This window comes from Pleurodeles waltl, chromosome 7, assembly GCF_031143425.1.
Source record: "Pleurodeles waltl isolate 20211129_DDA chromosome 7, aPleWal1.hap1.20221129, whole genome shotgun sequence".
Lineage (NCBI taxonomy): Eukaryota > Metazoa > Chordata > Amphibia > Caudata > Salamandridae > Pleurodeles > Pleurodeles waltl.
Window position 1 is genome coordinate 958,021,431 of NC_090446.1, and position 26,071 is coordinate 958,047,501.

Below are 26,071 nucleotides of genomic sequence, written 5' to 3' on the forward strand. Positions count from 1 at the left end.
CCCAGTCGGTATAAAAATGAGCAAAATCACCTAAAGCAGGTTTTTTCAGATCTTATCTGCACATATTTCAAACAGAAAATATAAATAGAAAGCACTTTTAAATGTATTCTAAGGCCGAGTTAATGATACCTTACTAATAATTAAACAAAAGCCGAAAAGTCATGTTACAAATAAATACATACGATTTTGCTTAAAGTCCTATTTAGTTTCGAGCACAGGCCACTACAAACTCTTAACCAACAACAAAAGGCCGGTATTTTACGCTTGGAAAGGTGGCATCCTTAACACTTTATAACTCTTAATTTCTTGTTTTTTTTGTAGCATATGTCACAAGTAGGGGTGGGATTTTTAGTCTAGCTATTCCTGAAACGTGTGGCTTACTTAAGAAAGGCAAAATTGCGCAGAAACTCCATCAACAGGTGGCAGATAACGTGAAGCGATAACTATGGCAAAAGGAGAGCTGTACCCTTCGGCCAATGTGAGATTATACTTGTTCTCATGCCATAGAGGGTAAAACTATGCCCCTAGCAGATGTAGCAATGTAAGAGTACAGCACTCGCCAGCTACCTCAAGTTCAGCTATGAGGTTTCCGTTAAACGAAGGTTATTTAAAGACTACGGTGAGTCTAATCCTCCACAGAGCAGACAACTGCTCTTCCAATCCAGCTCTCACTAACTCAACCATTCTCACCTTGGATGAAGCCCGTTGTGCTGGGCAAGGCCAAAGATGAGCGTCCAAAAGGCAAGCACTGCTAACGTGACAGGGTAAGGGGGACAGTGTAAGGGAAGCATGAGGAGTCAGCTGTCACAGAAACAGAAATTGAGAAGATGCATAAGGAAGGGGAGAGTCGGTGATGGAGCAGCGACGATATAAGGAAGGTACAGTAAAGAGGGATGGTTATCAGGCGAGGCAAAGCAAGGAGTGATGGAAGGAAAAGAAGAATGCGGTGATGAGCAGGCTGTGTGCACATTTTAATGAGGATGTGTCTGAATCTTTGCCTGACGTCTCATTAGTTTGTGTTCTTTAAAATCAGAAAGAGTCAAAGCTCTTTCCGTTTTAAGTCTAACCCCACAGGAACACTGGATAGGAGTAAATGGCTAATGAGACGTGTGTGTCTTGTGGTGTCTGAGCCACAAACAATGACTAATTATTAAAGAAAAACACCTCAGTAACTGTACAAACTACAGTGGTCAGGCAATTTGAGGACTATGGACATTATGAGAGCACACAGGAAGGAATTCATGGAGGGCAGGAAGATAAGGAAAACTCCGAGGTAAAGTAGAGGCAGAATACTGGGAATGAGAAATTAAGGAGTTATAGCACGGTCAGGCATAACTTACTGTATGAACAGATGGAATTACATAAACAGTCAGGCATAATAGATGCACTGTATTAATTATAGCACTAACAGGCACTGAGAAGTGCAAAATTTATAGGCAGTGTGGTCGGACACCATGAGAGCTTTAGAAATGATATGGGCCACTGGAATTTTGCAGCATGGCCACATTTTGTGGCAGGGTTCATTAAATTATGCAGCAATGCGGCACATTTTTTAAGAGTATTACTTCATTATTTTATCATTTTAACACTTGTAAAGAGGTGGCCAGTCAACTTTTGCAAAGGGCCCTCCACTGGGCAGCAACACGTGTTACTGCGCTTTTAGTAACTTTTGAACCGTTTCAGATAAATACAAATGTTTTTGTTAGATTCTGCAGAAGGTGATAGAATGTGTGGCAAATGCAGCAACTTGATAATTATGTGAAAAACACCAAGCCCGCACAATCGCATATTGCCACTGGCCTTGGAAATGATACTGGACTTAGAAGCTGAATGGACAGTGAGTGTACAGGAGCACCGTTAGACAGAGAACTAGAGAAATTTGAGAATGCTGTACCTTTTCCGTGAGAGAAGGAAGCATGCATTGCTGGTACCCGTGCTGCACCTGTTCTGTGAAGGGGGAAAGCTGGGAAGAATGCACTGCATGTATTATACTCTACCGCTTATTTATGCGTTTGAGGGAAGCACATACTGCTTATTCCCATGATGTACTTGTTCTGTATGGGAGACAAAATTGCACTGATGTTGCCTATATGGTACCTGTTCTATTTGTGTGTGGGATGCAAGAATTGTTGACGGTCATGTTGTACCTACTATGTAAGAGAGAGAAGCATAGATTGCAGACCACATAGTATCTGTTCTTCAGTGTGAAGTCTAAGACTTTCCAAATAATATACCGTAGTGTGTATATGATATATCTGTAGTGCATGGTGGGGTTTACCCTGAAAATAAATACATTTTATAAAACCGGTCAGTGCAGTACATTTAGGTTTATGTAAAATACTTTATCAAGAGAGGCAGTATTGGAGTCAATTCCAGAAGGTTACTCCAAACTAAGAGAAGTACTTTCTTAAAGACAGCTAAGAGACAGACGGACACAAATGAATTACCGATTCCGAGGGAAACCGAGAAAGGTGGGAAAGAAGGATATACATGAAGAGCGTGGCGGGGAACAGGGACACAAGTTGACAAGATGGTGCACGTGAACGATGGAGACAAACTGATGGAAGATGAACCACATTACATAAAAACATTCTACTTCTAAAACGAACGTTCACTTCCAAAGCAGCACTTAGCCTTTCACCTTAAATATCTAAGTGCGCCAGACAGATTCTGACCTATGACCACAAAGCCAAACACATGCTCTTAGAGTGGATACGATGGTTAAAAGAGCCGCCTGGCCGAATGGATGAGGGACAGTCGGTGAAAAATAGAACAGAAGGAGAGATGGGGAGGTTGGAGATGCATGGGAAGTGAAAACAGAACAGAGGAAGGGAGATGATGAAAACGAAAGAGTGTTGCACAGAATAAAGAGGAGAGATGCAGTCACAGTATAAGAGGGTGGCGACAGAAAGCAAAGGAAGTGATGGGAGAGTGGTGAGAAAGGGATGGGTGGGCGTGATGAAGATGAAGAATGGAAGAGAGTTATGGGTGGAGTCGTTGTAGCCAAACATAACCAAAAGATGTGAGATGCCTCGAGTTTCCGAATGGTGTAGAATAAGTGCCACTTGTAGATTAGTAACTAGCAATGCTAGCTTTTAGCTGATATATTACTACTGTATCCAGAGGGAAATCTAAACACCTAAACTGACACAACGGGTTCGACCTGGAAATTATCCTAATTGTCGTAAGTGCCATATAACCAAACACAAATACACACGTGGTGGACCTGTGCTCAGTGTAGAGTTTATTTTTTTAGGTTTCAGCCTACCAGACAGTTCAGCTATCTGGTTTGCTAAAGACATCCTGAGGACTTTCAGAAAGGTGACCAAGGAATGCATTCCGTCCTTTGATTACCACTGGCTTTGTGGTTTGTAACTCACATTTTCTGGCTTTCTATTTACTGGTTTCATTTGCTTCGGGTACCCCAGGTTCAGTTCGTCCCTCCTGTTGCCTAAACTGTGTTAACTGTATTCTTCCACAAACTCCCTTTCTGTAAACACGCCTTTAAATCTTGTTTTTATCTTGTCCCATATCCTGTCATTCAAAGACTGGGGTCAAACGTGAGGCACTGTCTTCCAAGGGTGCTTGATTACTTTTCTTCCTCTGACTTCAAAGTGAGAGGATTTATTTAACAATCTTGCTGGATTCTAGTTGAAGAAATTCGTTTTTTTCTAGCACATGTCACCATTTAAATGAACTAGGTAAGTATTTCGGAATATATCAGAATTAGAACACAAATGAAGCGCATTTTTGTTATGTCTGAAGTGTGTCAGAAACAAATATTTTAACGTAAATGTGTTGTCTGTAAAGGCAGTGCGCTACAATACCATGCATACTTTGCTTCATGTCACTGCACTCTACATCACTTCAGTCTAGGCCACATCAATCTACTCTGCACAACTCCACTCTATGCCACTGTACTCTACGCCACTCTGCCACACTGCACTCTATGCCAATCTAGTCTACGCCACTCTAATCTAGTCTGCACCACTGCCCTCAACACCACTTTACTCCACACCATTACACTCTATGCCACTCTACGCAACTGCACTCTACTCTGCACCACTTCACTCTGACAGTTCACTCTACTCAAACAATCTACTCTATGCTACTGCACTCTGCACCATTCTGCTCCACTCTGTGCCACTGCACTCTACACCACGCTCCTCCTATCCACTGCACACCTCGCAATACACACTAAACAACTACACTCTATGTCACTGCACTATGCCACTGCACTCTACTCTGCATCACTGTACACTATGCCAATGCTCTCTAGCCACTCTACTCCACAAAGTGCACTCTGACACTCTACTCTGCAACACTGCCCTGTAGGAGGCTGGCCTGGTTTGTAGTGGTACCAAGGGGTACTTACACTATGCACCAGGTCCGGTTATCCCTTATTAGTGTAGAAGAGGTGTCTAGCAGCTTAGGCTGATAGAAAAGGTAGCTTAGCAGAGCAGCTTAGGCTGAACTAGGAGACATGTGAAGCTCCTACTATACCACTGGTGTCATATGCACAATATCATAAGAAAACACAATACGCAGATATACTAAAAATAAAGGTACTTTATTTTTATGACAATATGGCAAAAGTATCTCAGTGAGTACCCTCAGTATGAGGATAGCAAATATACACAAGATATATGTACACAATACCAAAATTATGCAGTAATAGCAATAGAAAGCAATGCAAGCAATGTACAGTCACAATAGATTGCAATGAGAGCACATAGGTATAGGGGCAACACAAACCATATACTCTGGAAGTGGAATGCGAACCACGAATAGACCCCAAACCTATGTGAGCTTGTAGAGGGTCGCTGGGACTGTAAGAAAACAGTGAGGGTTAGAAAAATAGCCCACCCCAAGACCCTGAAAAGTAGGTGTAAAGTGCACCTAAGTTCCCCAAAGAACACAGAAGTCGTGATAGGGGAATTCTTCAAGGAAGACCAACACCAGCAATGCAACAACGATGGATTTTCAGACAAGAGTACCTGTGGAACAAGGGGACCAAGTCCAAAAGTCACGATCAAGTCGGGAGTGGGCAGATGCCCAGGAAATGCCAGCTGTGGGTGCAAAGCTGCTGCCACCGGATGGTAGAAGCTGTGGATTCTGCAAGAACGAAGAGGACTAGGAACTTCCCCTTTGGAGGATGGATGTCCCACGTCGTGAAAAAGCTTGCAGAGGTGTTTCCGTGCAGAAAGACCGCAAACAAGCCTTGCTAGCTGCAAGGGTCGCGGTTAGGGTTTTTGGATGCTGCTGTGGCCCAGGAGGGACCAGGATGTCGCCAATTGTGTGAGGAGACAGAGGGGTCGTCCAGCAAGACAAAGAGCCCACTCAGAAGCAAGCAGCACCCGCAGAAGTGCCGGAACAGGCACTACAAAGAAGAGTGAACCGGAGCTCACCCGAAGTCACAAAAGAAGGTCCCACAACGCCGTAGCACAACTCAGGAGGTCGTGCACTGCAGGTTAGAGTGTCGGGGACCCAGGCTTGGCTGTGCACAAAGGAAATCCTGGAAGAGTGCACAGGAGCCGGAGCAGCTGCAAATCACGTGGTACCCAGCAATGCAGTCTAGCGTGGGGAGGCAAGGACTTACCTCCATCAAACTTGGACTGAAGAGTCACTGGACTGTGGGAGTCGCTTGGACAGAGTTGCTGAGTTCCAGGGACCACGCTAGTCGTGCTGAGAGGGGACCCAGAGGACCGGTGATGCAGTCTTTTGGTGCCTGCGGTTGCTGGGGGAGGATTCTGTCGTCCCACGGGAGATTTCTTCAGAGCTTCTAGTGCAGAGAGGAGGCAGACTACCCCCACAGCATGCACCACCAGGAAAACAGTCGAGAAGGTGGCCGGATCAGCGTTACAAGGTCGCAGTAGTCATCTTTGCTCTGGACGCCTGCAAAACTGCAACAAAGTAGCAGTCAGCGGTCGATTCCTTGGCAGAAGGTGAAGAGAGAGATGCAGAGGAACTCTGATGAGCTCTTGCATTCGTTATCTAAAGAATTCCCCAAAGCAGAGACCCTAAATAGCCAGAAAAGGAGGTTTGGCTACTTAGGAAGGAGGATAGGCTAGCAACACAGGTAAGAGCCTATCAGAAGGAGTCTCTGACGTCACCTGCTGGCACTGGCCACTCAGAGCAGTCCAGTGTGCCAGCAGCACCTCTGTTTCCAAGATGGCAGAGGTCTGGAGCACACTGGAGGAGCTCTGGGCACCTCCCAGGGGAGTGGTCACTCCCCTTTCCTTTGTCCAGTTTCGTGCCAGAGCAGGGCTGGGGGATCCCTGAACCGTGTAGACTGGCTTAAGCAGAGATGGGCACCATCTGTGCCCATCAAAGCATTTCCAGAGGCTGGGGGAGGCTACTCCTCCCCAGCCCTGACACCTTTTTCCAAAGGGAGAGGGTGTAACACCCTCTCTCTGAGGAAGTCCTTTGTTCTGCCTTCCTGGGCCAAGCCTGGCTGGACCCCAGGAGGGCAGAAACCTGTCTGAGGGGTTGGCAGCAGCTGCAGTGAAACCCCGGGAAAGGTAGTTTGGCAGTACCCGGGTCTGTGCTAGAGACTCGGGGGGTCACGGAATTGTCTCCTCAATGCCAGGATGGCAGTGGGGAGACAATTCCATGATCTTAGACATGTTACATGGCCATGTTCGGAGTTACCATTGTGACGCTATACATATGTCTTGACGTATGTATAGTGCACGCGTGTAATGGTGTCCCCGCACTCACAAAGTCTGGGGAATTTGCCCTGAACAATGTGGAGGGACCTTGGCTAGTGCCAGGGTGCCCACACACTAAGTAACTTAGCACCCAACCTTTACCAGGTAAAGGTTAGACATATAGGTGACTTATAAGTTACTTAAGTGCAGTGGTAATTGGCTGTGAAATAACGTGGACGTTATTTCACTCAGGCTGCAATGGCAGGCCTGTGTAAGAATTGTCAGAGCTCCCTATGGGTGGCAAAAGAAATGCTGCAGCCCATAGGGATCTCCTGGAGCCCCAATACCCTGGGTACCTCAGTAACATATACTAGGGAATTATAAGGGTGTTCCAGTATGCCAATGTAAATTGGTGAAATTGGTCACTAGCCTGTTAGTGACAATTTGGAAAGAAATGAGAGAGAATAACCACTGAGGTTCTGGTTAGCAGAGCCTCAGTGAGACAGTTAGTCATAACACAGGTAACACATACAGGGCACACTTATGAGCACTGGGGCCCTGGCTGGCAGGGTCCCAGTGACACATACAACTAAAACAACATATATACAGTGAAATATGGGGGTAATATGCCAGGCAAGATGGTACTTTCCTACATGCCCTCTCTGCCACTGAACCTTATGGTACTCTACACTATTCTTCTCTGTTCCACTGCACTGTAATGCTACTGCACTCTAAGGCACTATACTCTACTGTGCAACCCTCTCTGCTACTCTACTGTGCACCATTCAATGCCACTGCAGTCTATGGCACTCAAATCTACCCCATACTCTACACCACTGGACTTTATGCCACTCAACTCACTCTACTCTGCCCCACTGGATCATTCAACTCTACGCCACTCCACTCTGTGCCACTCCGCTGTACAATGCACCACTGTAATCTATGCTACTGTAGTTTACAACACTGCATTGTATGACGCTGAATTCAATGCCATTGCACTCAATGTCACTTCACTCTACGCCACTATACTTTGCAACATTCTATGCCAATACAATCTACACCAGTCCACTCTACTCTGTGCCACTTCAGTGTGTGCCACTCTATGCAACTCTACACTGTGCCACTCCAATACACGACAGTCTCTGCCTCTCCACTTTTCACCATTCCACTCTACATCTCTGCCTCTACGCTACTAACTTTTAGACACTCTGAACAGCAACCATGCTGGTCTACAACATTGCTAGAACACATTGGCAAAACCAATAGCTCTTGCATAGGTGCGACCTATTGGCTCTGCCAATGCTTTTTTTTTTGCACAAGTATTTGTATCCGTCGGAGCTGCTGGACTGGCAACTGATCCCCAGTACATGGCTGTGTAGACTGGGCAAGTCACCATCTTTTAAATAAATTTAAAAAAAGAAAAGAGGAAGAAGGGAACAAGCAAGGAGGAATGTAATAGAACTGGGGCTGTTGCTGTACGTGGAATGAGAAGCAGACAAACCGAACTGCGGGGTGGACTTATCACTATGGGAGGTAGTACTTACTGAATTGGAGCAATCCCCAACAATACATCGCCATGGGCTACTTAATTGAGTAACAGTGATTCTGCAGCTGTTTCCGGAGGATACTAGTAACTGCATGTGCCTGGTGGGACGACTGAAAGTTGCATGAGTACCTTTTTCTATCTTTTAATCCATTCCCACATGGAGATCTACACTAGGCGGAAGTAATGAATCATATTAATGTAAAGAGGTGTAAGGAGTGTGCTATGTTGTATATTGTCTGTAGTGTTCTCTAAAATGAAAAAACAGAAGTACAAAAAAAGATGTGAATGAAAAAAGAAAGGCAGGTGAGTGCAAGAGAGAGAGAGAGATGGCGACAGTAGAGCTACTGAGGCGTACACAGACTAATAATCATTATACAGCTAATTAATGCTGCTCTCGAGGCTGCAGTCTGGATCGCCAATGCATAAAATATTATTGGCTGTAACTGGTTGGGTAAGTGACATTGGCACCGGAGTAGGAGAGAGTAAGAGGGGAGAGAAAAGGGCTGGAGAGGATCAACCACAAACGCAAATAGCGGCCACTTTTGGGAGCTGTCTGAAACCAGTACACCAACCACTGCGGAGAAGGAACTGGGGAATGCTTAAAATTGATGACATAAGTCTTCTCGGCGCCAAGACGCGCGAGTGGCCCTTAACCTGGGTACCAACGTGCTCGAGCACCTAGCTGCTCCTATGCCCTTCTGCCCGCACCCCTAGTGTGTCCATCCCCTTAGACGCTTCTGTCAGAGCAGGCGTTTTCTCACTGAAAACCTTCTCCGAAACAGTCTTCACGTCCATTATGCCCCTTTCCTCTCCGATGTCACCCGAGTCCTGTGTTAATGCTCTTACCACCAGCCCCCTCTCCCCGCATGCCAGATGTCTCATCCCAAGCCCTGAGTTTACGCCCTACACAACCCCCGCCTGTCCCCAGTGCTGATGATCTCACCACAGGGTCTCCATCCAGTGAGCTCATCCCAGAGTCCCCTCTCACGGCTGACAGCTGGGAGTGGCGTTTATGCATGATATGCAGAGGTTTCGGCGTATGTAGAATTCGCAGGCCTAACTCCTGTAACGCCCACCCCACCACTGTCTGCTCCTCACAGTGCCAAAAGTCCTTCATTCAGTGCTATATATTGCCACCAGTCAAATCTCCTCACGATGCCCACCAATGCCGGTTCCTCACACTGATCACTAGTGCTAGCTCCCCAGTGCCAACCTTTGTCATGCCCACTGTGGCCATCAATTCCCACTTCACACACCATCCACTATTACAGGGCCCTCACACTGCCTACTAGTATCCACCTCTTACCATGACGGCTTTTCATAAGGCCCGCCATCGCCAGCAGCTGGCACGGCTCCAGTGCTTTATCTGTAAAATAAAACGTGCTGGTGCCCAAAGCGCTGCTCAGACAGCACAGTCGGCGCTATAAAATGTCGGCTTACCACATACCAAGGGTGAACAGTCTTGAATCCACCCCAGGCCTCTATAATTCGCTGCCAGGCACTCTATGCCCAGTCATCTCACTCTTACAGGTTTGTGTCTTCTCCCATGGTGACGTAGTCTGCATTTCTCGTCCTCAGTCTTTCTGTTTAGATTGGTCTTAACTCTGTTTGTCTTGGAAAATGTCTGATAAGGAGAATGAAGCGCTGGTCCCTAAAATTATGTGCCGGTGTCCCCAACCACCGGCTCAAAGTAAGCACTGCACTGCTCCCAAGTGCCAGTCCTTCATACTGCCCACCAATGCCAGCTTTTTAGATGACCACCGGTACTACTTCGTTACACTGCCCACAAGTGCCAACTCCACACCTGCCTCCAATGCTAGCTCCCCCTTGCCATCTCAACAGTGTACACAAGGGTCTCACAGCGCACAAGTACCGAGCACCGAACCCACCAATACAGACTCCCCAGAAGGGCAGCTGCCCCACAACCTTACAACACTGCCCCCTCGAGTCATCTCCTCCCACTGCGAACCCGTGCCTTCTCCACAAACTGCTCTCGTGTTATGTTAAATGCTTTATAGGCACTGGATCATCACAAAGGGGTTCAAATGCTTAGTACTGCCACCATCACATTAAATCACAAGGTAAAGGTATTTTTAGGCAATTTTCTAAACAACAAATGGTCATTCAAGAGGCATAGTTGAAGATGTGCACATCAACCTGCTGTGGAGGCCGAATGGGAGAGTACAGACTCATTGACCAGTCAGTCGTCGGCAGCCTCTCTGATTGTGTACCACTTTGTGTGTGGGTTGCGACTTTCAAGTCACAGTTGGCAAGTTTTTCTGTTTCCTCTCTTGCAATCCTTCCTCTCTCCTTTTTGTAGTATCATCCTCAACATTCCCTTTCTTCCGTCCCCATGCCTATAGCCTCCAGAGGTGGGCCAGCCAACACTAACAGGGAGAGCCCAGCCAGGGTCGGCTCTGGCTCTATCACAGAAAGGCAACAATGGTTTATGTTAATGCATATCTAGTTTGTTTATCTAAATTGTTTACAAAATTTCCGTGCTCACACGTTACAACATACCTGTTGCCCAGATATGTAACTCTAGACAGAAAGATTCTGTTTAGATAAATTCTATTAACACAAAGTAACTGAGCACCCTAGTAAGCAAATATTAATGGTCTATTTACATCAACAATTTAAATAAGATTTTTTCTATTTTTTACTGTCTTTTAATTTCACATACATTGAATAAAAAGGGTACATTGATATAGTATAGTGGAGATACATCAATACGAATAGAACCCACATTTATATTTTTAATTTTGCTCTCTGCGTCACTCAGCTCTACACCACTCCACTCTACTGTACGCCACTGTATTCTGCAACAGTAGCAGCTGGTGTCAGTGAAAGTAGTGGTGCAGCGCTGGGGGCAGCAATAATAAAACAAACAAAAAATAAAACAACAAAAAAAGACCTTACATGCCACTCGCCTCTCGGCTGTGCACAGGCTGAGGCTACCAGACTCCCGTACAGCCAATCCTGATGCTTCTCTCATCCTGGTAATATCCATGAAAGCAGTGTGGGGATTGGGCGGGTCAGGCTGGTTTTGCGCTCCATCTGGAACTTGGAGGCTGTGCCCACTGTTGTTCTCCACCCAGTAACATAGCTGAGTTGGAGAGTTGTCAGTGTGCATGTCGGTTTGGCCATCCTAAGATGGCCGGCCAAACCAACATGCTTACTGACTGCAGTGCCCACCACTTCTCCACCATTCTTCATAAGACCCACCCCCAAGACTCGGCTCCTGAAGAAAAATAAAATGATAATAAAACGTATTATAACTTTATTTTTCGTTTGCCTCTGCTGGCGGGGGGGGGGGGTGGCACTCCTCCGCCATACAAGAGGAGCTGTCGTTGCTCTGCACTACTCTTCTCTGCGCCACTCCACTTTACTATGCACCTCACTGATCTACACCACTGCATTCTATGACGCTGCACTGTATGCCACTGAATTCAATGCCACTGTGCGCTACGCCACTATACTCTGCAACACTTTATGCCAATGCACTCTTCACTAGTCCACTATATCCTAGGTCACTCCAGTGTATGTCACTTTAAGCGACTTTGCACTATGGCACTCCAATACATTCCACTCTTTGCCACTACACTCTACATCACTCTTCACCATTCCACTTTAACACATCCAATGCAACTCTCCTCTACACCACTAACTTTTAGTCATGCTGAACAGCAGCCACACTGGTTTGCAAGATGGCTAAATCACATTGGCAAAGCCAATAGCTCTTGCATAGGCTTTATCAATGCTTGTTTAAAGACAGGTATACTGTAATCTGCCGCTCAAATATACCTCGTGAACATAGAAAGAAGTGAAAGAGCAATCAAGGCAGAAAGTACACAATCTTTAAAATGTTCAGATTACACATAATCCTGCTATCTTGAAAGAAGTCAACGTTTAAAAACAGGATTTGTGCCTCAAGCCTCTCTCATGCCCGTGAATGCTCCTAAAGGTGGATGAGCACCAGTCGGGTGAGCTTAGACAGGTCATGGCTTAGATCCTACCCAGGGTGGCACTTTGTATATGCCAGGGTGATAGACAATGCCCTTGGTAGACTGCTGCCCTGACGGTTCTCTCAGTACCTTGACAGTTAAAGCACTACTCATTCCAACGACCCTGATGTTGGATATATCTTTAGTCCCCGACTAAAAACAGCACCACAAAACAATTTTCACTATAAAAAAAGCAGAAACAAATGGTTTATTTGTTACTTGTTTTGCTTTTGGGTAACGTTTGACATGAGTGTTTTTAAGTTCTAATGGCGATTTAAACACTGAGCCTTTTAGCACTATTATTCATTGAGTGGAGGTCACATATTGTGCTTGTTCAGGTTTTGCACTCGCAGTTTCTACCAAGCGGTGCCAACTGCAAGACGTCAAAGTTTTGAACTAATACATGTAAAATGCAAATGCAGTTTAAGCACTTTTTTCGCCAATTGCTTTCCACACTGCATGTTGTAATACACATTAGATACCCAGGGCTGATGGTATTTACAGTAGGTGTTTTTGTTTCCAGTTCACATTATAAATAGGGTCTTCTGTGTGATTATTGTTGTGGACAATCACACATGAGCAAGCTAAGTCTTCCTACCGAGCTGGTCTCCTTTGTGACTCTTTAATTCATCAGCCTCTTTGACTTGCTCTGCGTCTGGGCCAGTTTCGTCGGTCAGAACTCGACTGGCTACACACTCATACTGTATAGATGGAAAATAAACTTCCTTTTAGCAAGAAACTTTGATATTTCTGAAATGTTTTAACATTTCCCCTAAAATGCCCACCGATGTGCACCTATTGCAAACAATATAACTCGTTTTTAAGCAGTAAATCATCCTCTTGCAGCCTTGCATGGTCTGAACAATCATGATGTCCACACGTGTGGCCAAATGGGCCGCTGCTAGGGCTGCCAGATCGAGCTTTTGGTAGAACATTTTTAGTTCCTGGCTTTAAAGCGTTGTTGTCCAGTAGTTTGTCATAACAGGTCAATGAAAGTAAAAAAGAAATAAAACACCCAGAATGCACTATTTCGTACATGAAAGCCCCTGGCTTTTAGATCTGGCAACCCTAGGGACTCGGTCGAACCATGTGTGCCATTTATAATCCTGCACAGAAAACACAGTACTTTTCCCAAGGTCAACCCCTGTTTTTAAGACCTTTACCTCTTAGTGTGAAAAGAGAACTAGTAGGTAGGAATATGAGATTTACAAGACACTGGCAGCGTGAGAAAGTAGAGCATCTGCGCAGGTGGAGACATTTTGCACACAAAGTATCCGGCACAGGGTTATTCTATCTTTCTACCAGTGCTGGTGCCTGTTGTTATGTTATAGTGAATTTATAAAGCAGTGGTATCCTGATCCTCCTGGCACTACATAACAGATCATTATCTGGCTAAAGAAGAGGACACTATCCAGCTAGGACGTGTCCACCTGGTATTGAAAAAGTAGAGTTTTCAACTTTTTCCTAAGAGTCAGTTTGAACAAAGCAAAAGTTGTTCTAGTAGTTTAATCGGCAACATAGGATCACATACTGAGAAGCTTCTGCCACCAATCAATACTTAATGTTTATGGAATTTGGGAGCCTGCAGCAGTAAATACTTGTAATGTTAAAGGGAACTGCGTGGTGCACTAATCACCCGTGAGGTTATTAAGGGGCCCTAGAATGACAGGGCTGTTGTGTCTGAGAGGGCCCTAGTTGAAAAGCCGTTTTCTCAATTTCCTCCTGATTTCAAGGAGCAAGTTTGCAGCTCCAGTGGGGAGCTCGATCCAGGTCTTAGGGGGTGATTTGAGAGGAGGCACTGCCTCCCATTTTCACAAGCTACTTGCAAGGGATGTAGGCGAGGTGTCCAGCAGATCTAAGGTGCATTTTATGGGTGTGGAAGTGGATTTGTAGGTGAGGGAGAGGAGTTTAAAAGAGGTACGTTTCAGGATGGAGAGTCAGCAAGAGCAAGTTACATTCATTTAGTCATAGAAAAAAAAAAAAGAGATCATGTTCCATACTGGATCTTCACAAAATGCAAGTGTTTGTTGAAACTATTAGTGGGACAAAATATTTTAAAATATCATATGGGTCTCTTAACTATCAAGATTAAAAATCTCCTCCTGGAGTTTATTTTGGGATTATTTCCCTAGCACAATACACATTCTAAAAAGTGAGTTTATTTTATAGCACTGTTACCAGAAGAAACATTTCGTGTTAAAAAGTACCAGTATTCTATAAAGTACTCTCAGATGTTGTAAACAACGAGAGTCCACTGAGTACCTCCGATATTTCAATAATGTTTTCACTGGAAATGTTATGACGTGCTTACAAAGCCTAAGGAATTAAGCATTAATTAATTTTAAATTTTGACAAAATTACGTTTGTAATTTTGTTATGCCATTAGAAATGTAGATAGAGTGCTTAATAACGTATGAGAAACCATGTCTAAACAACAAATATTACAAGTCAATTACATTTTTAAAAAACGAGGACAGCACACAACTTGTAGTCTTTGCAGAAGCAAAAGGATGAACTTAGCCGTTTCGTATATAACAGACATCACAGTCTATGCTGGCTGGTGTTGACAATTTGTGTTGCTGTTTACGTTCTCGTCCCTTTAGTTTGGAATGTGCATAATGTTATTTCTTAATATAATTATAGTTTTTGCTGTCGTTATGTGTGATGCGAAAGAGTAAACCGACTGACGAAAATGCATTTTAATGGCAGGGTAGCACCAGTTTGACCAGAAGCTACTCGGTGACGACCAAACAACTGGACTTTCTCTATGATATACTGGACCCACCTACGACAAAGCATTTGGGATCTCAGGCACAGATTGGCATAGGGTGGTGGTATCATCCATCTGCCATGATTCCAAGGTTGGTGGTACAGCCTCATGATCACAGATGCACTCTGGCCACACACATGGGCAGACTTTTACAACCTCGACTAACTTTGGAAGTGCCATAAGTTAAGACTCTATTGCCCCATTCAGCTTTCTGAGTGGCAATGTATAGAGGAGTGGAATACGGAAGTTACAAACTCCAAAACTTGTACAAAATACTAAAACACAGAAGCATTGTGGCTGATTAAGGGGGCACATCCTCCACTGAATTTACCAGGCAGGTTTCCAGGTGCCGTTCTAACTCAGCACAGCTCTTTGTCATGTCACACCTCGGATAAGTGTGCAGAACAGAACACTGTGCCTGCCTGGGTGATGACGATGATCCGGATTACAAGCTGCTGTTTCAATCGTGATCCCTGTGCAAACAGGACCTTGAGCAGGAATCAGACCTCCAAGCTCCGTGTTAATTATCACACCCCGTGTTAATTATCTACAGACAGATTCCAGCAAGTCAAAGCAGCTGAAATGCATCAGGGAACCCCCCTCTCAACATAAAAGTCAAAACGTGCAGAATTCTGTGTTTTAAATGTTATTCCGCCTGTTATTCCTCATTTGCAAGTACGACATTGTAACAGGTGATATTTACTGTGCACGGTAAGTGACTCACCACAAGGATAATGCTTGGGGTGCTATTACCACACCCTTTTCGTACTTGCTTTAATTAGTTTCCAATATCAACTTTCTTCACACAACCGTATTGTGTAATACTCCTATGGACATGCTCCTGGTAACATAAGCTACAATTTGGTGTTCATAAAAAACTGTTAGATTGAGAGCACTGAGATGTATAGTCCTTTAAAGTAGTGGAACCTTTACACTTTTCCAGTCTTAGGCGGAGATGGACACGTGAAGTCTCCCTTACATGAGTACTTACATGTAATGTAGAAAAGTGTGGCAACCCCGGGCTTCAGTCAAACCACGGTGCAAACCACGGTGCCATGAGCAATGTTGCAACTGCATAACCCAAGCGTTTGTTGTCTTGTATCACCACAAGCCTTATGAGAGGAATAAAAGGTGTGGTTTGTGTGCCAGGTGTTCTTGGAGGCCAGAGAATTCCAGTTGCCACTTTAATAAATAGATTGTTCCAGACAAATAGGACTTCACAAGTGGTACATTAGTAGAAAAAGATTCACCTGGCATTCAGAATTTCTGCCTATTTGTGCTCTCCATTTTGGACCTCAGCTGGGAAATCCGTGCTGTGCATTTTTGGTCAATTTAGGTCTTTCAATTAATAGGACAATCCTCCTTGTGGGACATGGTATGGCGTAAGTAAAAGGGGGTGGCGACGGGTAACATTCCTCTAAAGCTATGTGTTTCTTTGCTCTATATCCACAGCACAAATCTAAAGCTGAGGCCTACAAACAATGTTGGAATCAGTTCTTGTATTATATTACCTTGCATTATTCTCTTTTCTGCAGCAGTCAATAATGTTGTAAAAGTTGAAAGTAAGTTAAAATTCAGAAATCTAACTCAGAAATTGTGAAACTTCTTTCAGAAGCAAATTCTATGAAGTACAAATTATGGCTTTTCCGGGGGTCCCAAATAAAGTCATGGAGGTTAGCTGTCTACAAAGTGCAATCTACAAGCACGTTCACATCTTGGGATTTCCGCCAATTGTTAAGAGCCAGTCGAAATGTACATGTAAAAATATATTTAGCAAAAACAATTAACTAGCTAATAGTGGTTAGCATAGTGGTTGGCTTTTCAAGACATTCTTGAACTCTGCCAGTCCCTGAGCAGATATTATCACTGATGGAAATCAACTACTCACTGGTGCAGCAGAAGAGTTGCCTCTGTGTAACAAGAACTTGCTATTCGTACCTCCAGGAGCTGAGAAGGCTTCATAGCATGACTGAATAGCTCCATAATTAGGGAAGAGGTATTGGTCTCCTTCATTCTAGAAGGCTGAGCAAAACCAGACATTGACCCAACTTTGAGTAAGGTCAAAGAAGTGAGAAGCATACACAGTAATTAATAGCGCTGGATTTGTGGTACATGAAAACCTCTCAGAAATGTTTGCATGCCAGTGATTACATCTTTACGTAAGTAAAAAGTACCAGCTTTCAATTCAGCCCCCCCAAGTAAGGGGAATGAGAGGAACTCAAAGCCAAGTGTGTAGCAGTATGCCAGCGTCCTACCTCTTACACCTAAAAAAGTACAACTAGTAAGAAGCTTGGAAGACCTTCCACAGATCCCGGTTGGCTGTGCCACACTATACAGTGCCAAGGGTATTATAAGCACAGATCCCCACAGTTCTGCACTGGACAAAGAGGGGCAAGCACTAATAAGAAACTTTAAGTGCGTGACTCATCTGTGCAGAACCTGACTTTCTGAGCACTTTCTTTAGAAGGTCATACTTATTCGTCATGTGGACTCCGCCTTTTCAGAATGGTTGTACTTGCAAAGGTATTCGAAGGAGAGAAAACTTAATTCTACAGTTCAAAAGAGTTCCCCAGGGCAACTTCCTTTTGCAAATCATATCTCTAGTTCTAGCTGATCTCATCCATGCTAGGTAGCCAGCCCTAGGACAGTGAGTTGCTGGGGACAAGTGGCCATTTAGGCATTTTAGAAATATTTTTTATATTTATTTTAGTTTCATTCGGTTTAGATTTTTTTAATTGAATTTCTTATTTATGCGTATATATATATAAACCTACATCACTAATTCACAGCTTCTGGACAACAGTCCGAATCATATAAATCAAAGTCCTGTGGTTTACTTAACGGTGGTGCATGTATCGTCTGTTCCAATTCAATCAAACAAAAAACAAAGTTAACACCCCCACGTACCACTCAAAGAGACATTGTTCAGTGAATTTAACCATTGGAAATTTGGCACAATTTGTGTAAGCCAGTATAAAATTTGATAATGCTAGTCAATGCATATATGTATATTTATTATCGACATGTATGGTTATCTTTTTGGTCAATGGAGTTTATTGTAGATCTTCCAGTCAACCATCCGCTATGCCACTCTGTAAGTAACGTACTATAAGGCACATCACCCTTGGGACTTTCATGGTGGAAGGTGGTCGAATTTTCATTCAGTGATCTTAAGGAACCCCTCACAACTTTTAATTGTGTGATCCTTCGTTCTCCGACCCCTCAGAACTTGCAGCACTGAGATTTGGGCCAAAGACCATTTGTGCATATCTTTCAGCCATGGTGCACACCTTGGAGCAACACGTCTTTTACAGCCCATCACTATTACTTTTAGCCAAGACCAGGGATAGGTATCACAGAAATGCTCAAAAAATGAAATAGGGGCTGTGGCTGGATTATCATTTTAGTGATGGCCACTCGCCCCCATAGGAAAGAGGGGTTTAATTTGGGTTATGGGCAAAGCATATAGGCAAAATTGTATTTCTAGTGACCATCGAACTACTATTTACTGCAGGACAAACACTGTAAAATGACACACTTATTTAAAGCTCATTGAACTGTTTTGAACTGCTGAATTACCCCCCTCTTTGAAAGTATTAAAAAAGAAATATGATTGTATCTAAATATTTGCTTCCGAACAATACATGCAATATCCATTCAGCTTTAGCACAGACTAGCCTACAAAGCAGGGACTCTACCAGAATACCTGTACACGCTACCTCACTCTCCAAGGTTGGTGTCTTGCCTAATCTAAATCGTACACAATTATTCCCTTTATCTTTGTGTGTGGAGCTCAGAGCTATAGTCATTCATAGTATTGCAACATAGGTAACTGTCACCCCATCATTTTCTTACCTGATTTCAGTATCGAGTTTTAAACAAGCATTCATGTATTGCATCCCTTACTGCATTCTTAAAGTCAGAATATGATCCATTTCTGGGTACATAGTATATTTATCTGGATCATTTGCCACACGCCAGCCAGCCTTCACAGGGCCTGCTGTATTACAAAGTTAGGAATTTGTTACAAAATTCTACCATAATAGAGTAATTTCCCCTCTTTTAAACTTAGAAACGTCCGCTAAAAATGCCACATGATTTGAACGTGTTAGATTATGTTGTCAAATTAATTGAAAGGCAATAGTGCTAGCATAGAACAATTCTGCTTTCAGTATACGTTGCTCATCAGCCTGCTTTACTTTAAAAAATAGTAGATTGTAAATCTAAAATTCCTCTTATTTGTAAGGAATCTCTGTTAGCCAGATTTAAAAATAGTAATCAGTGTTGATTGCCTTGGTTAACTCTCACCAACAGTAGACTCAAACGTTTTTGCCATTTTATCTTTTGATTGTTCAGCAAATTGGTTAAAGGATTCCACTGATCACAAATTAACTATATGTGAAGTATTTGGTTTTAACTTGGCTTTTTTCTTTTTTAACAGTTAAATCCTTTTTGTTCAAATCCCTCCTGTGTTTCTGATCCAACAATAAGGTCATATTTAACTAAACAAAACGTACTATTCCTACATCAATCTTTGACTGGTTCTGCCACCTCTTGAATATAAAGCCCTATGCTTGTTGATTTCCACCACCCACGTTCACCTTGGTAGGGTATTAAACAAGAAGAAAACTAATGTTAACTTAGAGGACCTCTATCGCATTTCTGGCTGTAAAGAGCTAAATGTAAGGCGATGTGAAATCTGTTTAGGTATATATATATATATATATATATATATATATATATATATATATAGTTATATATATATATAGTTATATATATATATTAAGCCTGTAGTTTCTCTGACATAACCCATGAAAGATGGATACTAAAAGAAATTCTAACATGGCATGCCAGTTTAGAAGTTCCCACGATGGAGGATGGCAACTTTTGTTCAGCTGGTCCAAGAATGGGGCTGTATTTTTTACAACAGTGTACAATTGTGATTCAATCGAAGTGGGTCGAGAGGCTGGGCCAAAACCTACAACCAAAGCTCCCTCTAAAGCATAAGCAAGTAGAATGTGCAGTGTCAGACAAATATACCATGGTAGATTGAAGATAACGATGATCTAACTTGGATATAAAGCAGGGCTTTCTCAAAGTGAACGAAAACTGCCCTAAAAACATAAATCGAGAAGGTACGTCAAGGTACCTTATAGTTAAATCATTTAATCAGTGGGAGTTTGTCTGTGCTCAATCTACACACTTGAAATTCGAGTGCTAGCAGAGCTAAAAACTCAAAGGAAGAGAAAGTTAAGGAGTCAACATCTGGCAAAGTGAGACAGCAAGTCTTGACACAAGTTGCAATGGAAAGGGGGACACTTATGCGCAGAGATGTGGGATAGACTACCTAATTTTACCATATTCAAAGAAAAGTCTCAATCTAAAATATTCAAAAACATGTTAATATACCACTTTACAACTTGGTAACCAGCACCCTGTGTAGTACAGCATACTGGGATGGGCTGACCATGAAAAGGTCACTCGATATCTTACAACACAATGAAATGTACTCGAGGTCAGAGCTACTGATAATGGTGCTGTAAAAATAGCAACTTTGTCCTGGAAGAAAAATAAAACACAGAAAGTGACAAAAACAAGAGAATGTGGCCTTTCACCATAAATACTGCACACAGAACATCTTCAAAGCGCTCACATACATGAAACAAACAGAAACCTTGCATTATCTACATATTCATGCACAAACATACAGCTGGGGCATCTGTGGACCTCTCTAGGTCAGTCCTCTATCAGTAGTGCTCTTGCTACAAAGCGTCTTACGGCCATCATTTCATTATTATTATGCTAAGCAATGCCTACACACCAGCAATGGGGTCTAGGGATCTCACCTCTTTTTAGACCCTGGCAATGCCTGCACATGCTACAGTGATATGAGGAACTATTGTTTCACTTATACTGTAGCTCATCCTAAAAAGCACTCTCCCACAAGCTGCACACCATGGAGTGGTATTTGTGGATGCTCTTCTTAAGCTCACATACCTTGCCAACAGACATGGCAACTAATTGTTTGGCCTATCCCTTCCTTTCAGCACTGACTGCAAACAGTGCACTGTTCAGAAATAATGCAGTGTATGTTTTCCCCATCATTACCCTGGCAAATGCCTCATGCTCTGCTGTGAAAGTGGATAAAATTATAAACCCGTCGAATCCCTCTAATTCCCTTACCAATCACCGCCACAACATCCCAGTGCATCGAAGCCTTGTGCAATATTTATAGTGAACAAAATCCACAAAACAGTAGACACTAAACAAACAGAATCTTCCCGCTTAAGTCCCAAGTTGCACCACCAGTACCAACGCTGCCTGTACCCAAGACTAACATCCTTGAACTTTGCTCATTTGACTTGACTGCCAAATTAGGAGAAGCCATCATGAGTTTCAGGTAAGGAGAACTTAAAAAGAGCTGAGAATGCACCTATTCTAACAATCATTGTCGTGAACACATGGGACCATGCATTTACTCGTGAGTTGGCCGTGGTTTTCCATTCTTGTAAGCAGCAACACTTTAGAGCAGTCTTGGTGCTGCAATGGTACTTAAATATATATATATTTTAAATAACTTATCATCTTCATATATGATTGTACCCAAATCCCATTCAACGCTTTTCACCACATACCCATCAAGTCACTTTATGGGTGAAATACACAAATCTCCATTCGTCGAGGTTCATAACTATGGCTGACCCCCACATACACATTGGCACTCCACAAATATGCATGTAGTTGAAGGGCAAGGTCTTCATACAAGAATCTGGAACCACTCAGATAGGAAGGTAATTTATTTATTTAATGTTAGGTCATTAGGTTACAGCAAACACAGCATTCTTGTCAGGGATCTATACTCTCTTCATCTGTCAATATCTCCTTGCTTCCACTGCCAAATGCACACCGATATTCTATCATTCACTCAGCATTAAAGACAGAAGTTCAGATTTGTAGGGCATGGGGACACACCAGATACTACATACGCCTTTCTAGGTTTGCACCTGACTGAGGGCATGTCCTCACCCTTACTCCACAGGAGGGCAACACTCCTCCAACTTCTTTCTTCAGCCCTTCGTTGCTGCATATCATTATCCATCACTGCATAACTAACCTTTATGTTTCAAACCCCCTTCTCAACCACACATATTCAACTGCCTTTCCCATGTTGAAAGTCCCTTTCCGTGAAAGACTACCTTCATTCAGTGAACGCTTCCCTCGACTCGTTCCCGCACACTTGTGTCCTGTGCGACTGTCACCGTGTGCTGCATAGTTTCTCAGTGGCATCTCACCACAAGCGTGGCATTTCACTGTCATTTATTCACCCATTTCCTGGAACCCCGCAGATGCACGCTATCAGCCCGGCCTTCTGTTCTCTTTTGGCTCCATGACCAAGTCAGTCCATGCCACCAACACCCCGCGGCTGCAGGTCCCCCTAAGCTTCCTTATAGTGATCCTCATTATAAAGGTTGGCGCCCTGGCTGCATGTCATACCTACAACAAACCTTCCTCGTTGCTTACATCCAGCCTTCCTTCATTTGGGGGGTTGGACACTCGTGTTCTAATCAGAGGCAGGTTACTGTCGCGACCCTCTAAACGGTTCCTCTCGTCAAATGCATTTTAACATAAAGTTAAAGGTGAATTGGGAATTATTTCGCTGAGTACCATATCCCATTAGAACTTTGACAGGTTTAAGGTGTTATAATAGCTGTACGTCTATCATTTTAATGTTCTCATCAGTGTCCCTCTTGCTGCATGCGTTCTCTACCCTAGCCCTGTGCACGTGCCGGCGAATCTGAGGGGTACTCACCCGACTCCCCTTCGGCCTCCATCCTCCTTGCCGGGGACAGCCACTGCAGTATCCTAGAACCCCTTGCGAGCTCCGGTCAATTCACGCCCAGGGGAGACGTCACCCTCCAGTAATCACGCCCCTGCCACACTGACAGCCGCCCCTGAAACTCTAGGATGCATCTGCATTGACGTCACCAGCAGACTAACACCATCCATCAATGTGCAATGAGCCTTTCAACTGCACGTCATTTAGAATTGACTCCGCGCTGTTCCCCATGTCCCGGTTCTAAACCCCGCCCCTGTAGACGTCACCCAGATGTGTCCTTCATGCTGGCTTACGCCCACCTAAGCACCTCCTTCGAGCAACGGACTCCTCTTCTCTTTTTTCACAATATCTTTATTGCAAACGAACATTAACTGTCGCCCAAAAATACGTAACGAGCGCGGCGACGTAACATGCAGCCAAGTCACATTTAATGAAAAAAAAAAGAGTCATCTACAATAAACATAAAATGCAGCAATGAATGTGGTGAAGCAGTGTTGAGGACAGTGCTGCAACCTCTACAGCGGCGCTATGGTTAATACAGAACCTACATTTTTTTCGTTGTCGCCTGTTTTTGTTTCATTTTATATATGCCAACAAAAGAACAGAGGAGAGTTAGCTTTAGGCAAAAGGGGACATTTAATTTCCTCATTAAGTTACATATAAGCGTAGAAAGTTTTAAAGCGGGAGATTGTTTATGTGTGGCATGTCCATGGTGTGAGAAAGTAGCCTCTTTTTAGCCTTGTTACCCCCACTTTTGGCCTGTTTGTGAGTGTATGTCAGGGTATTTTCACTGTCTCACTGGGATCCTGCTAGCCAGGGCCCAGTGCTCATAATGAAAACCCTATGTTTTCAGTATGTTTGTTATGTGTCACTGGGACCCTGCTAGACAGGACCCCAGTGCTCATAAGTTTGTGGCCTAGATGTATATGTTCCCTGTGTGATGCCTAACTGTCTCACTGAGGCTCTGCTAACCAGAACCTCAGTGGTTATGCTCTCTCATTTATTTCAAAATTGTCACTAACAGGCTAGTGACCATTTTTCACCAAATCACATTGGCATACTGGAACACCCTTATAATTCCCTAGTATATGGTACTGAGGTACCCAGGGTATTGGGGTTCCAGGAGATCCCTATGGGCTGCAGCATTTCTTTTGCCACCCATAGGGAGCTCTGACAATTCTTACACAGGCCTGCCACTGCAGCCTGAGTGAAATAACGTCCACGTTATTTCACAGCCATTTACCACTGCATTTAAGTAACTTATAAGTCACCTGTATGTCTAACCTTTACCTGGTAAAGGTTAGGTGCAAAGTTACTTAGTGTGTGGGCACCCTGGCACTAGCCAAGGTGCCCCCACATTGTTCAGGGCAAATTCCCCTGACTTTGTGAGTGCGGGGACACCATTACACGCGTGCACTACACATAGGTCACTACGTATGTGTAGCTTCACAATGGAAACTCTGAATATGGCCATGTAACATGTCTAAGATCATGGAATTGCCCCCTCTATGCCATCCTGGCATTGTTGGCACAATCCCATGATCCCACGGGTCTGTAGCACAGACCCTGGTACTGCCAAACTACCTTTTCAGGGGTTTCACTGCAGCTGCTGCCAACCCCTCAGACAGGTTTCTGCCCTCCTGGGGTCCAGCCAGGCTTGGCCCAGGATGGCAGAACAAAGGACTTCCTCAGAGAGAGGGTGTTACACCCTCTCCCTTTGGAAAACGGTGTTAAGGCAGGGGAGGAGTAGCCTCCCCCAGCCTCTGGAAATGCTTTCATGGGCACAGATGGTGCCCATTTCTGCATAAGCCAGTCTACACCGGTTCAGGGACCCCTCAGCCCTGCTCTGGTGCGAAGCTGGACAAAGGAAAGGGGAGTGACCACTCCCCTGACCTGCACCTCCCCTGGGAGGTGCCCAGAGCTCTTCCAGTGTGCTCCAGACCTCTGCCATATTGGAAACAGAGGTGCTGCTGGCACACTGGACTGCTCTGAGTGGCCAGGGCCAGCAGGTGACGTCAGAGACTCCTTCTGATAGGCTCCTTCAGGTGTTGCTAGCCTATCCTCTCTCCTAAGTAGCCAAACCCTCTTTTCTGGCTATTTAGGGTCTCTGCTTTGGGGAATTCCTTAGATAACGAATGCAAGAGCTCATCAGAGTTCCTCTGCATCTCTCTCTTCACCTTCTGCCAAGGAATCGACTGCTGACCGCGCTGGAAGCCTGCAAAACTGCAACAAAGTAGCAAAGACGACTACTGCAACTCTGTAACGCTGATCCTGCCGCCTTCTCGACTGTTTTCCTGGTGGTGCATGCTGTGGGGGTAGTCTGCCTCCTCTCTGCACTAGAAGCTTCGAAGAAATCTCCCATGGGTCGACGGAATCTTCCCCCTGCTACCGCAGGCACCAAAGAACTGCATCACCGGTCCCCTGGGTCTCCTCTCAGCACGACGAGCGAGGTCCCTTGAATCCAGCAACTGTGTTCAAGTGACTCCCACAGTCCAGTGACTCTTCAGTCCAAGTTTGGTGGAGGTAAGTCCTTGCCTCCCCACGCCAGACTGCATTGCTGGGAACCGCGACTTTTGCAGCTACTCCGGCTTCTGTGCACTTCCGGCGGAAATCCTTTGTGCACAGCCAAGCCTGGGTCCACGGCACTCTAACCTGCATTGCACGACTTTCTAAGTGGCCCTCCGGCGACGTGGGACTCCTTTGTGCAACTTCGGGTGAGCACCGTTTCACTCCTCTTCGTAGTGCCTGTTCCGGCACTTCTGCGGGTGCTGCCTGAGTCTGAGAGGGCTCCTTGTCTTGCTCGAAGCCCCCTCTGTCCCCAGACGCAATTGGCAACATCCTGGTCCCTCCTGGGCCACAGCAGCATCCAAAAACCCTAACCGCACGATTTGCAGCTAGCAAGGCTTGTTGGAGGTCTTTTGGCGGGAAAACACTTCTGCACGACTCTCCACGACGTGGGGGATCCATCCTCCAAAGGGGAAGTCTCTAGCCCTTGTCGTTCCTGCAGAATCCTCAGCTTCTACTGTCCAGTAGCAGCTTCTTTGCACCCACAGCTGGCATTTCCTGGGCATCTGCCCATCTCCAACTTGCTTGTGACTTTTGGACTTGGTCGCCTTGTTCCACAGGTACCCTCGTTTGGAAATCCATCGTTGTTGCATTGCTGGTTTGTGTCTTTCCTGCAGAATTCCCCTATCATGACTTCTATGTCCTTTGGGGAACTTTAGTGCACTTTGCACTCACTTTTCAGGGTCTTGGGGTGGGCTA

The 26,071-nt window shown here is 44.5% G+C and overlaps 1 protein-coding gene across 1 annotated transcript in view; it reads right to left on the reverse strand.

The window, feature by feature from the left end:
* Positions 1-23,049, reverse strand: part of CYTH1 (cytohesin 1) — a 670,960-nt gene extending 647,911 nt beyond the window's left edge. Inside the window, exon 1 of the mRNA XM_069199671.1 lies at positions 22,781-23,049. Within this exon, the coding sequence (XP_069055772.1) occupies positions 22,781-22,802 (22 nt within the window). The 5' untranslated portion in view covers positions 22,803-23,049. The remainder of the gene's footprint in view (positions 1-22,780) is intronic.
* Positions 23,050-26,071: the final 3,022 nt, after the last annotated feature.